Raw genomic sequence first — 12,060 nt, forward strand, 5'->3', positions numbered from 1 at the left:
ACATCCCTCAAACATGTCAAAGTAATCAGTCACAATTACGCTTACCGCGTATCCAAAGAAGAAAAGACCGTATCATCAATCGTAACATATCCAAACTGACGGAAATGCATTAAGCAAGCGAAGCAAACTGTAGTCAGGTCAGCAATCAACTACTCCTCAACATCTTCCCTCGTATCAGTCTCAAAGGGAAAAAAAGGTAAACTCACCTGCTCAACCCCATTAACCACCTCTTCCCAAACCTGCTGCACCTCAAATCCCATATCCAGCAACGTTTCCACACTATTGTTCTGCTGCTGTCCCCCATCCCCTGATCCACTGCCACCACCATTGCCATTGCCATTGCTCACCCAACTCAACAAGCAACTAGCCATCTTCTCCCTCTTATTCTGCCTCAACCCCAACATCACCAAGCCCTGCAACACCAACAAGTTTGCGTTTGTTTGTTGCTGTTTCTGCCCCGTCATGGACGACACAACAGGCGCAATGACTCCCCCGGTGCCACCGCTAGAAGATGCCGAAGCCGACGACAGAGAAGGGAGATGTAAATCCCTTCCTAACTCGCTGCTGATTATGATGGTGCCTATTACTTGCTCTGCTCCTCCTCCTCCTCCTCCTCCTCCTCCTCCTCCTTCTACTACTCCAGGGGCTGGAGGGGACTGGGACTGGATCTTGGCGCGGATGATCCACGTGTTGTTGTTGTTATGGTTGTTATGGTGGTTGTTATTGTACGTGGTAGGATCAGTAGGGGAAGCAGAAGAAGAATATGACGAAAAAGAATAAGGAGGAGATTGAAGAAGAGCAAGTCGGTAAAGAGCGAGGATCTCGGGTGTGGCGTGGGATGAGACGAAAGAGAGGACGGATTCTTGTTCGGCTGTGAGGGATGAATTTGGAGTTGAATTTGTGGTGCGCCCGCTGCCGCCGCCGCCGGGGATGAGGTCGAAGGAGATACCGGCCAACTGGAGGGTGGTGGGTAAGTCTGGGGGCGAGGACCAGGATTGGAGAGAGGGGAGGAGGAGGTTGTAGATTTTGCGTGTACGGACAACGCTCGAGGGGGAAGGGGATGAAGAAGGGGACAAATCCCACCCGCAGGTAGTAGAGAACCAGGATTTCAGACCAGAGGAAGCGGCGGTGGAAGATGTGGTAGATCCAGGGGTTATAGCTGACGACATGGACAGGGCGTCGGAATGCTCGAGTGGGATACCGGGGAAAATACCAGGGAGACAGCACCCCAGCTGGAATTGCTTGATGTCTGGGTGTTTCTGGAGGAGGTTCCTTACGGCCCGGCGGTGGAGGGAGTACCCTATTGACAGGTTACGTTTGGATGGGTCGACGAAGATGGCGCCTATGATTCCCGTGAAAGTGGAGGGGAGGTAGTAAGTGGAGCAAAACCCGTACAAAGCGCCGGTGGAGGAGTTGCGGACGACAAAGTGCTGCTGCTCTTCCATTTTCTTTTTATCTTCTTCTTCGTGCTGCTGATCCATAGTCATCATGTCGGATAACAGCGAAAAGGAGTGCGGGCCGAAGGCGTAGAAGTATTGATGGTTGGGCGCGCTGCCGCGGACCATGGTGAAGAGCAGATCTTGTAGGCCCTTGGTGTCTCGTTCGACGTCGTAGGGCTCGACGAGCCAGTGCTGCGTGCGGGTCTTGGATTTGCCGCCTGCGGAGCTTTGGACGGCCTTGCGGGGGGCTTTGCGGAGGGTACCGGGGAGGGTGCCGTGCGGGGTGAAAGCGCCGCATAGGGCGCGGACCAAGGCGGACATGGCGGTTTCGGTGAAGTCAAAGGTGCAGATGTAGGTCCCGATGGACTTGTCCATGGCGAAGTCGTAGGGAGAGGAGACGGCTATGACGATGAGGTTCTTTTTGTGGCCGGAGGCTTTGAGGAGGGAACACATCATGGCTACGTGTTTGGTGAAGCCGGCTTGGTAGAGGTTCCTGTTGGCGTCGGCGGTGAGGAGGATGATGGTTGAGGCGCGTTGGATGAGGGATTCGTGGACTGGGTGGTGTTAGTAAAGGCATGTTAATGGGGAAGGGGAAAGGAGGAAATCATACCTGGCCGCACACCGTTGGCGGTATAAGAGGTGTGAAGCAACTTGCCATGCCTAGCGCGGGCTAGAGATCTCCCAAGTTCCCTAAACACTCCCTCACCACTCATGATGGCACTGCGCTCCCTATGTATCCATTTGTCATGAATCGGATTCTCCGACCTTATCTTGGTCGAACCTTCAAGAATCGTCTTCGTCATGGCCGACGCCGGCAACGGCTTGACCAGCGGCGTCAAAAGCAGCAGTTCCTCCTCCTGATGCATGCTTTCATTGAGCGGCAACAACTTTTCGTTGTCCCTCATCACCGTAATCGAGTCATCGTACGCCTTCATGCTCAACGCCAGATGGCTCGGGTGAATCTGCTTCAGCAGCGAGATCCCCGGCGGATTCAGCGCCTTGGCCCAATCCGTACACCCCCTCTTCATCTTCAACACCCGTCTCAAGCTCGTATAAACCCTCTCCTTGGTCAACACCTCATTCTCTAACCCCAGCTTTAGTCCAGAAATCGCCTCCAGCTGGACATCATACGCCCTGCACAACAACACCAAATCACACCCGGCCTGCACAGCCATGATGGTTCCCGTGCGTACGCCCATCTCCGTACGAAGTGCTTCCATCTCCAAACACTCCGATATCGCAACCCCAGTGAACCCCAGCTCTTCCCGCAAAAGTTCATCAACCACTTGCTCGCTCAAACACGCATGCGCCACCTTCATGCTCGGATTCGTGATCCCACACCCGCCCACGAACATGGCGTCCAGTTTCCCCGTGGCAATCGCGTTTCGGAACGGCACCAGCGCCGACAAAGCCAGTTCTTCGAGCGTCTGCGTGATGATGGGTATATCCAAACTACTCCCCAGGAAATCCAGGTTTCCGTAGGAGGGAAAATGTTTCCCGCAGGTGGCGACGCCAGCGTCTTTGTACCCCTTCATGGCGGCAATCCCGTACTGGGAAACTTCTTGTGGGTCGTCAGAAGTGGCACGGACTCCTAAAGGCTGGTAGCGCGCGTTGGTGAGGACGTCCAAGACGGGGCCGAGGATGAGGTTGACGCCGCAGGCTGAGACTTCGGTGGCGGTTGCTTTGGCTAGTTGGTAGGAAAGATCCGGGGAGCCGGCTGCTGCTTGGCCCATGGAGGAGGGGAATTGGCAGATGTGTTCTTCGTCAAAGAGAGAGTTGACGCCGCCATTTTCTTGGTCGAGAGCGATGAGAAGGGGGTAGGGGTGGCCGGCGTTATGGGCGATGGTTTGGAGCTCTTGGACGAGCTTTGCTGTTTGGTGGGCGGCTGGTCATGGGGTGTTAGTATGGACTACTGAATTCTAGATTGGGGGCAGTACAAGGTGATGAGTACACTTGAGGTTCTTGGCTGTTAGGAGGATGGAGCCCAGGTGATGGTCGGTTATGAGCTCACGGATTTGGGGGGTCACTTCGGTACCGTCCCAGCCCATAATCAACATTTGGCCTATGGCCCTGAGAGGGAGGGGAGGTTGAGATTAGCTTGCTGCTTGGCATATTGTGATGAGGTTTAAACGACTATCCGGGACCCGGACCCGGACCCGGACCGGAAGAAGACCCGGAGAACGGGATACCGAGTCCGATCAACCATGTCTGAGATTGAGTGATGATGACGGAAGACGACCCGGGGGACCGGTAACCATACCACGTGTGAAGTGAGTCGTGAAGAGCCAGGATGAGATGATGTGTACGTACCAGTCCATATCCTGCCATAGTGGGTCTAGATCGGCATCCATGACGGCGATTGGAGGCTGAGGAGGCTGACCAAGGTTTGGGAGGGCTGAAGATGAGTACGTCAACCAAAAGCGCCCGCTGTTTCAATGTTCCAGTTCACCACTGGGATAATGTCATGTCACGTAACGGCGATGGCTATGTCAACATGATATGGGGTCTTGGTGTTTGCTGAAAGTGGTGGGGGGAGGTAGAGGGTGTGTGGTGTAACAATAGGTAGTGTAGGTGGTTGTCAATGGAGAACACGTTAACGCGGTTTGTTGGTGGTGGTGAGATCATTGTAGTGCTACAGTGGCCGCTGGAGAGTCATTGGTAGAAAAGAGATGAATGATTGGTTAGTCGGTGATCGTTCGATTGGGCGGCGCTTGGCTGGATTGGGTAGGCGTTGGATTTCCGTTGATCCTCCGCCATTTCTGACATGTGCTTTTCTTCCCGTGATCTTGGACAACGTCGCTTTTGGGCGTCGTAATTCTCACTTTTTGGCATCGACCAGCAACGTTACACTTGAGATGTCCATGATAAAGACTCGCAACGATCCCGATCAACACCCACTCACCTTGATATCAATTTCTGAGGTGTGATGGATCTGGCGGCCCGACTATCTGCCAATGCCGAGCAAACATCTTCCCTCGTTTGATGGTGATGGAGAGTGATGTTGATGCGACAGGAAATCCTTCTCCGACTGAGCTTCGTCCGGGGATCACAACCATCCTTGACGAATACCATTCGCGGCAGGCACCATGTGCGCCCTTGGTTGATGACAATCCACTAACTTTGCCACAAAAGGCAACACACCTTGCACACCTCGTCGTGGACAGTGGTGATGTCTCGTTACGCCGTAACACTCCTATCTTCATCCGACCCTGCGCCGTTATCTCATCGCTCCTTTGGTGAGGTTGTCCGGAAATGACGCGGTTGAAAATACCAACGCTATCGTCCGGTGTTTGTGTAGATCCCCCATCTCGTCTTAGCGTCCGATAACAAGTATCACCAACAGAAGGACAGAACGACCTATCAACTTGATGAACAAGCGTTCATATCACCAAGCCCCTCCCCGAGAACTTTGATCTCTTGAGTAAGCCTCCTGCCAAGAACTTGACATCGTTCATCCAGCTTCACACCGCCCTCACCATGCCAGCAGCTACATCCCCCTCCCCGCCTCTAACCAGGACCGGCACCGGCACCGGCATCACCAAACTGACCAACTGCCGTCTCATCATCGGCGACTCCCTCATCCCATCTGACCTCTTCATCGATTCCCTAACCGGCAAGATCCTCGAACCCTCCAACACCACCACCCTCCTCCCAGACATCACCCTCGATCTCCAAAACCGCATCGTGTCCCCCGGCCTCATCGACTGCCAACTCAACGGCGCCTTCGGCTTCAACTTTTCCACCCTCACCTCCTCCACCGAATACCTCAAAAACATCCACTCTCTCAACAAGAAACTCATCCGCACCGGCGTCACTTCCTATCTCCCCACCCTGACCTCACAAACACCAGAGCTGTACCACTCTGCCCTTCCACACCTCGGTCCTCTCCCCAGTATCTCCTCCAACCGCCACCACCGCAACCCCCAAAATGGGTCTGAATCCCTCGGCGCCCACGTCGAAGGCCCCTTCCTCTCTCCCCTCCAACACGGGATCCACGACCCTTCCGTCCTACGCGCCGCCCACTCTTTCCAAGATCTCGAACACGTCTACGGCTCTTCCAACCTTTCCTCCTCCTCCGGGTCCTCGGGAGGAGGAGCAAACATCAAACTCATCACCATCGCTCCCGAACGCGGGTCCATCGTGACCCTCATTCCCGAGCTCGTCGCCCGCGGAATCGTCGTCTCCATAGGGCACACCGAGACTTCCCTCCCTATAGCTTCCACGGCAGTCAAAGCGGGCGCAACGATGATCACCCACTTGTTCAACGCCATGAAACCTCTGCATCATCGCGAACCGGGGGTGTTTGGTCTTTTGGGTTTGGCTGCACCTGTACCAGGAGAAGAAGATAAGACTTGCAAAAGACCCTATTACGGCGTAATAGCGGACGGCATCCACTTGCACCCCTTGTCCGTCTGTTTGGCGTATAACTTGCACCCTAGGGGTTTCATTCTGGTTACGGACGCGATGCATCTGGCGGGCATGCCGGATGGGAAGTACGAGTGGGTTAATGGGGAGAAAACAGAGTGGATTGAGAAGAGGGGGAGTAAGCTTTGTATTGCTGAGCCACCGTCGTCGTCGTCGTCATTGCCGCCGTCACCACCGTCGTCACCACCACAATCGCTATTGGCGGGAAAACAGAATGGCCACCACGTCAATGGCCATGTCAATGGCGGCCCGGGAAGAACTCATGATCGGGAGGTAACGACTCAAAATGGCAATGGGGTAGAAAAGAAAAAGCAATGTGGAGGAGGAGGGGGAATAGCAGGTAGCTCAGCCACCCTCCTAGAATGCGTGAACAATGTCTTGCAATGGACAGGGATGTCGGTGTCCAAGGCTTTGGCGAGTGTGACTAGCACGCCGGCCGAGATGCTGGGATTGAAGGGCATCAAGGGGAGTTTGGCGCCGGGGGCGGATGCGGATTTGGTGGTTTTTGAGGAGGTGGAGGTTGAGGTTGAGGATCTGCTGGATGGAAGCAGGAAGATAAGCAGAAAGCAGTTGGTTGTTGATGAGGTTTGGAAGTTTGGGGAAAGAGTCTTTGTTAGGGATCGGACTGCTTTGGTGAGTTCCAAATCATAATGGGGAGGGAGTTGGGGCTTGATAGATGTTGAATGATTTCTTGGTAATGCAGCTTTGTTTCCTTGCAAGGTAGGGGGAGAAAGTATAATGCTGAATGTCTGTTGGCTTGCCATTTGGCTATAGCACGATGAATGGCAATGATGGTTCCCGTCCACGAAGGCATGACTTGAAAAGAAAACACCACTCGCCCTCCAATTATAACTGGCCATACAGAACTCGAAAAGATATAACTCATTCCCCTCCCATGTGTCGCTAAACTTGGTAAAACAACTCAGGATAATGCTGCGAAGTGTTTCGCTTTCCATGCTCGATCTAGTCCTCCGTACCATTACTATCGTCCCTCGCTGTCGCTAAAGATGTTTCCTAGCCAGGCAGATAGCTATCCAGTAAGCAAGTAGCAACTCAATTCGTATCCATGTCGTATTATCATCACTTCATCCCCGCCATGCTATCCACGTCCACCCAACCTACGACCACTTGGGCTCGTCACTCTCCACCTTAGGGGTCGAGACAGCATTCCGGTCAGCAAACGGATCGTTCTCGTCCTCATCCACCTCACTATCCTCGTCATCAGACGGTTCCACCCTTCTTGTAGGCGGCTTCAACATTGAGGGTTTCGAAGCCGCAGACGGTCGGGGAGGTGGCGCAGGACGAGGAGGCATTGGTGGTGGGCTCGCAGGGGTGTTGGTGATGCTGAGCCCAGCCATGCCCGCAACGGGGGCGCGGGGACTGCCGGGTACGCTCCCGCCGGATTCTTTGGCTTTGGCAGCTTTTTCAGTTGCCACTGGAAGTTGTTAGCAGGCGAGACGAGACAGGGAAAATGCGAGGGGAACATACTCCGATAAAGATGTGCTTGCTCAGCGAGATCATCATCCGAGTCGCTGTCCGCGTCAATAGAGCGGTCCAGCTGCTCAAAAGTCATGAGCGCTTGGACGAGTTCATCGTTGGCATGTAGAAGGCCTCCTAGCCATTGTTCGGATTCGACGTGTTGAATCTGCGTCTGTTAGCAGTCCGTTCGGGTCTAGTCAAGAGACAATGTCACGTACATATCTCAAGATGTTCCTTCTAAGCATTTTGCACTTTTCGAAACGCTCCACTGCAGTCGAGTTCTCCGAAATACGCTCCTTCTCTCGATTGATGGATTGCAAAGTGTTCATCAGGTTCGTCGAGGCAATGGACGCCTCGGCGATAGTCCTGGTCATCTGATCCTTTTCGGCTTCGAGGTTGAACGGCCTATGCTTCTTGGATTTGCTGCTGCTCTTCTTTGACTTGTCCTTGCCGGATCGACTGAACGAGTGACCATGGCCGCTAGAACTGGATACCGTCGGCCTATGCGATGACGAGGAAGCTGGCTGTGCGGTTGATGAGTGGGCCTGGGCAGTTGAGGTGCTTGCTGATGGCTGGCGTTCTTCCTCCTCGTCTTCGCCAAAAGGGTTCTCGGTCTCCTTAAGTACCTTGGACTTTTCTTGGGTGACGACTTGCTTGCGACGGGGAAGTTCCTGGAGTGGTGTGAGCGTGGCAGGCACACGGCAAGTGTAGAGTGAAAGGGGCTTACCCTGTAGAGGTTCGCGACGCGCTCCATGCCGGGAGTGCTCTTGTAGGCAGTCCAGCTGCGAAACAATTCGGAGCACTTCTTCTTCACCAGGGGGTCCGACAGCTCGGCGGTACCACAGAAGCGCAAGCGCTCAAGGAGGGGTTCATCCGCAAAGGAGCGCTGGAAGCGGGCACCCGCATTCTGAATCAGAGCATCGAGAATGGTCAGGGCTCGGAGCTGGCGGTGCAGGTTTCCATATTTGAGTTTCTTGCGAATGGCACGGGCAGCCTCGGTTGGACCCGAAGCCTGGAGGTTGATGGCTTCGATAAGCTCGGGGATGCCGCTGAGATCGTCTTCGGCGAATGTCTCACTCGTCAATCGTTCGATGTCGACAGTGACAGCCGTGTACGGTTTCTGTTCTGGGCTGTTAGCGAATGGACGGGACGCAGCTATTGGGGGCACCTTTGGTCCTTTACCGAGGAAGAGAACATTGTGTCGTGGAGTAGCGTTGAGCTGATGACTGTGGTAGCTTCTTCGTGGAAAATAGGTAGCAGAGAATAAAGCTCGGGGATAGAAGTCGAGAAAGCTGCGCAGTGGTGGTGGATGGTATGGTTGAAGAGCGGGAGCCAAGTCAAACAGTCGCGTTGCCTTTGGGTTTGTTCAGTTATCGTCAGATGGCCGCAGTCGCAGTCGCAGTCGCAGTAGGTCGCTAACAATGGCCTGACCAGGAAAAGTACCTCTACCTAGTACGACTTATTGATAGAAGCTCTGGAAGCTCTTCGTTGTCGTTAAGAAGAAGCGCAATCTGTCGAGGCAAGCGCGTCAAGGTAAACGGCAGCAGCAGTCGTGCCTGCTCCAGCGGTGATGTGATGCTGTGATGCTCTGACTGAAGCTTTGACGAGGGGCGGCTGATGGCGCAGAGCGAACAATGGCGGGGTATCGATAAGGTTAAAATTCGTGTGACGCCGTGAAACCGGATTCCGTCGCGCCCAATGTTTCTTTCGGCAACCCGTCAAACAAATGATCAGATTCACCGCATCGTCACCAACAGAACGTTGCCAGGTCTTTCGTGAGCAACCTCAATGCGCCTTCAGTAAAGGAGCGAAAAAGAGGGAGCCATGCTGCTTCCTTGACAATGCCCCGGTCGCCGGTCCTTGGCGTTTAGCTTTCAGGCCACAAGCTCCCTACAAATCTCGGCTCCGGTGCCGAATGGTGGGGCTTCGGTTCGCTATGATGCGGGGCCTGATTACTTGGCACCGTCACCCTCCCTGCCTCCCGCCTGCCTCCCTCCCGTCCGGCTGCCCGCCCGCCAGCTGCCCTCAAGGGCCCGCTGAAGACGTCCAGAATAGGAAAGTACGACTTATACATCCATCATCAGCAGGCGGGCATCAACCCCTCGACGACTCGCACTTGCCAACTCTCAAGAACAGTGAGAAAATTTCAAACATTTCCACTTCATTTCACTTGTCCAGTCTTCGCAACTGAAGTCCTCTTCGACTCTCGTCCGGCCTCTCCTACCATCATGTCCTTTTCAGTCCAGTCGTGTCAACACCAGAGGCAGTTTCCGGTTCCCACCACCCGGTCCCAATTTCCAAAGGTGAATCGTATCCCAATGGCTTCGACCTCGACAGTACCGTGACGCGCCTATACTTCCATCAGTATCATTAGTCTCGATTTTTTGTACCCAATCGGACATTGTCCCTCCAAGATCACAGTCACAGACACAGATGACTTGAGTGTGGTCCTGAATATGATGGACCCTTCCAGTGCGGCAACTGCCGATGCTCCGTAAGCCCGTTCTCCCGCTTCATGTCGCATTGAAATGCTAATTTGTATTCTCTATAGTCATGATGTGCCCTCTTTTTCAACTACCACAACCCTTCCGGCCAATGATGCCGCACCGGTCAACAACGGCGTGAACGGGCCTGGAGCACTTCCAACGGAGCTTGACCATCCGGCTACTTCATCTTCCCTGAAACGCCGAAACACTGATGGGGACTGCCCAAAGGGCAAGAGAAGGGGATATGTATTCCCATCTTTCGAAACCTTCTCAAAATATCATGGTTACGATTACGACGACAATGTCCCAGTTGGATATTCATCATGGGAAGAAGGCGATACCCAAGAGCATATGCTTGTGGACACGATGACCTCCGACCAGGATGGCTACTATTCGCCCCCATACTCCAGATCCGAGCTATTAGAGCTGTGTGCCAACAACCCACGGGCTGGCAGAGAAGACTGTGAAGAAACGGATGCTTCCTTTTTCAGCAGAGCCATGATCTTTGACTCGCTCACAGGTGGCGATCCGACAGCCTACGCAGGCGAACAGGACATCTTCACATACCACAGTGTTCCTACGTGTGATGCCCTCCTGGCTAGAGAGTATGAGGTTCCGTCCGGTGACAGCAATGTAGCGACTGCTGACGAGTACTCGGTCGCATCGTCAGAGGAAGAAGCTATGGCGAAGCTGTTGGATTCCTTGGCGGACCCATTCGCACAGATTCCGCCATCCAGTGTCATCAGAGCTGTGGAGGGGAACTCTACGCCTGAAATATTTGACCCAAGTCTACGGAGATCAACGCCACGTAGCAGTGCAAACAGCTGTTCAGTTCCCGTCGGAAACGATCAAAATGCCGACACGGAAAACTTGCTTGATGAGGACATTGACTGGGATGAGGTTTTCCAACATCTGCCTGCTGCTCCCAAGGAGGATAATACGTCTCAATTTGTGAAGCTTCCCAATGAGGTCAACCAGCCGCTGGAGAATGCGATCGAATGGATGCAGTCCCGCTCAATCAGCCCACCCAAATACCAGCCATTTGCCAGGCCACCTTTCCGCAGCCCATTGCGTAACAAGTCCCCCGTAGAGGGTTTATTAAATACGACCGTCCTGAGAACATGCTTCCGTCTGGATTCAGTATTCAAGGAAGTAACTCAATGCTTCCGAGAAGACCAAGAAGTGACCTTTGAGCTTTTCGCCAGGGTTTCCTATTCCTCGAGAGAGAAGGGTTCGCGGGTTCAACACTTCCAGCTCATTGATCTCTTCGAGGAACAGCCTCCACATCTATCGGGTGTTCTGACTAGGTGGAAGAACGACAGTCTAGTGGAAAAGGAGGCCTCCAGGTTCCTCGACGTACCAAACAACAAGATGTGTCGTTGCATGTGTCGACCAAGAAAGGCCAAAAAGCCCGAGATCGGTTGGGACCTCGAAGTGTTGCGTATCAGGGTCACTGATTGGCACGAGATCGAGAGTGTCCGGAGCGTTGTCTGTTACCAGTGATCATAAGTCAGACTTAGACCTGTTTGTCATTGTAATGAGCAAGGGCCATGGAAACGTGTCACAGAGTCGGTCCTCATGGACAAAAGACGCTCGTTGATTATCTAGCGTGGAGGGATCATAGCTGCTTGATATTTCTTTGTCATAAAGGAATCAGAATGGGTGTCTTGGTTGCAATTTACAGGATTGGGGTCTCTGATATCCGGTGTCTTCTCTTTCTTTCGTCTCAATTATGCTCATCATCTCAAAGTGTCGGGGGGAAGCCCAAAATTTCAGACCATACTGCTTCCCACTAGTCATATCATCTGTTCTATTCTCTCGAGGGGAATGCCGCCAATGTGGACCTCCAGTACCTTCAGATACTGCAAACGCCATTCCCAATCTAACTCTGGACTGCTTGCCTCTGTGGTACTCTGGTAGTACTTCCTGTCTATAAAGTAAGCTCCTCCCCTCGATAAATCTTACCTCTACACGAAGCTTTCCCCAACTTCTTGCTCCGCATCCTACTCAGGCTCACTTCCCTCCCAGGAATTTTACCATTGCTCTTATTCTGCCCGTGTACATACTACTAGGCTTCACTACCCTCAATACGCCCTTCCCAGCTGTTTGGACGTCAGTTCTACGGCAGGGCAGATGGGTACGCTTCGCAAAGCTAACTTACGACCGACCATTCAGTACTAGATTGCCAAATTTACCTCGGCCTCGATAGCACCACTCTGATCCCAGCTCAC

At 53.4% G+C, this 12,060-nt stretch overlaps 4 protein-coding genes across 4 annotated transcripts; 2 read left to right on the forward strand and 2 right to left on the reverse strand.

Annotated features, from left to right (window-relative positions):
- Window positions 1–107: 107 nt before the first annotated feature.
- On the reverse strand, window positions 108–4,119 carry B0T23DRAFT_338883 (glycoside hydrolase superfamily). The gene is made up of 4 exons (XM_062835853.1): window positions 3,750–4,119; window positions 3,391–3,509; window positions 2,050–3,324; window positions 108–1,993 (listed from the first exon to the last, which is right to left on the reverse strand). The coding sequence occupies exons 1-4, from the start codon at window positions 3,788–3,790 to the stop codon at window positions 150–152; spliced, it is 3,279 nt and encodes a 1,092-aa protein (XP_062693375.1). The 5' UTR covers window positions 3,791–4,119; the 3' UTR covers window positions 108–149.
- Window positions 4,120–4,779: 660 nt separating this feature from the next.
- B0T23DRAFT_152862 (uncharacterized protein) lies at window positions 4,780–6,815 on the forward strand. Its single transcript, XM_062832570.1, has one exon. It carries the CDS (start codon window positions 4,917–4,919, stop codon window positions 6,513–6,515), a length of 1,599 nt encoding a protein of 532 aa, XP_062693376.1. The 5' UTR covers window positions 4,780–4,916; the 3' UTR covers window positions 6,516–6,815.
- On the reverse strand, window positions 6,749–8,804 carry B0T23DRAFT_152831 (uncharacterized protein). Its single transcript, XM_062832569.1, has 5 exons — window positions 8,526–8,804; window positions 8,071–8,463; window positions 7,562–8,014; window positions 7,353–7,509; window positions 6,749–7,299 (listed from the first exon to the last, which is right to left on the reverse strand). Exons 1-5 carry the CDS (start codon window positions 8,538–8,540, stop codon window positions 6,983–6,985), a joined length of 1,335 nt encoding a protein of 444 aa, XP_062693377.1. The 5' UTR covers window positions 8,541–8,804; the 3' UTR covers window positions 6,749–6,982.
- An 863-nt stretch (window positions 8,805–9,667) lies between these two features.
- Window positions 9,668–11,407, forward strand: B0T23DRAFT_152867 (uncharacterized protein). Its single transcript, XM_062832571.1, has 2 exons — window positions 9,668–9,837; window positions 9,895–11,407. The coding sequence occupies exons 1-2, from the start codon at window positions 9,800–9,802 to the stop codon at window positions 11,330–11,332; spliced, it is 1,476 nt and encodes a 491-aa protein (XP_062693378.1). The 5' UTR covers window positions 9,668–9,799; the 3' UTR covers window positions 11,333–11,407.
- Window positions 11,408–12,060: the final 653 nt, after the last annotated feature.

This window comes from Neurospora hispaniola (assembly GCF_033458365.1).
Source record: "Neurospora hispaniola strain FGSC 10403 chromosome Unknown B0T23scaffold_4, whole genome shotgun sequence".
Taxonomy (NCBI): Eukaryota; Fungi; Ascomycota; class Sordariomycetes; order Sordariales; family Sordariaceae; genus Neurospora; species Neurospora hispaniola.

Excerpts from the sequence above, each read along its gene's own strand:
- B0T23DRAFT_338883 (XM_062835853.1), bottom strand. The coding sequence starts at position 3,790 with ATGGATGCCGATCTAGACCCACTATGGCAGGATATGGACTG. Across the intron at positions 3,510-3,749 it reads CTATGGCAGGATATGGACTG|GGCCATAGGCCAAATGTTGA; the intron begins GTACGTACACAT and ends CCTCCCTCTCAG. Across the intron at positions 3,325-3,390 it reads AACAGCCAAGAACCTCAAGT|CCGCCCACCAAACAGCAAAG; the intron begins GTACTCATCACC and ends CCCCATGACCAG.
- B0T23DRAFT_152862 (XM_062832570.1), top strand. The coding sequence starts at position 4,917 with ATGCCAGCAGCTACATCCCCCTCCCCGCCTCTAACCAGGACCGGCACC.
- B0T23DRAFT_152831 (XM_062832569.1), bottom strand. Across the intron at positions 7,510-7,561 it reads GAAGGAACATCTTGAGATAT|ATTCAACACGTCGAATCCGA; the intron begins GTACGTGACATT and ends TAACAGACGCAG. Across the intron at positions 7,300-7,352 it reads GCAAGCACATCTTTATCGGA|TGGCAACTGAAAAAGCTGCC; the intron begins GTATGTTCCCCT and ends AACAACTTCCAG.
- B0T23DRAFT_152867 (XM_062832571.1), top strand. The coding sequence starts at position 9,800 with ATGATGGACCCTTCCAGTGCGGCAACTGCCGATGCTCC. Across the intron at positions 9,838-9,894 it reads GCGGCAACTGCCGATGCTCC|TCATGATGTGCCCTCTTTTT; the intron begins GTAAGCCCGTTC and ends TATTCTCTATAG.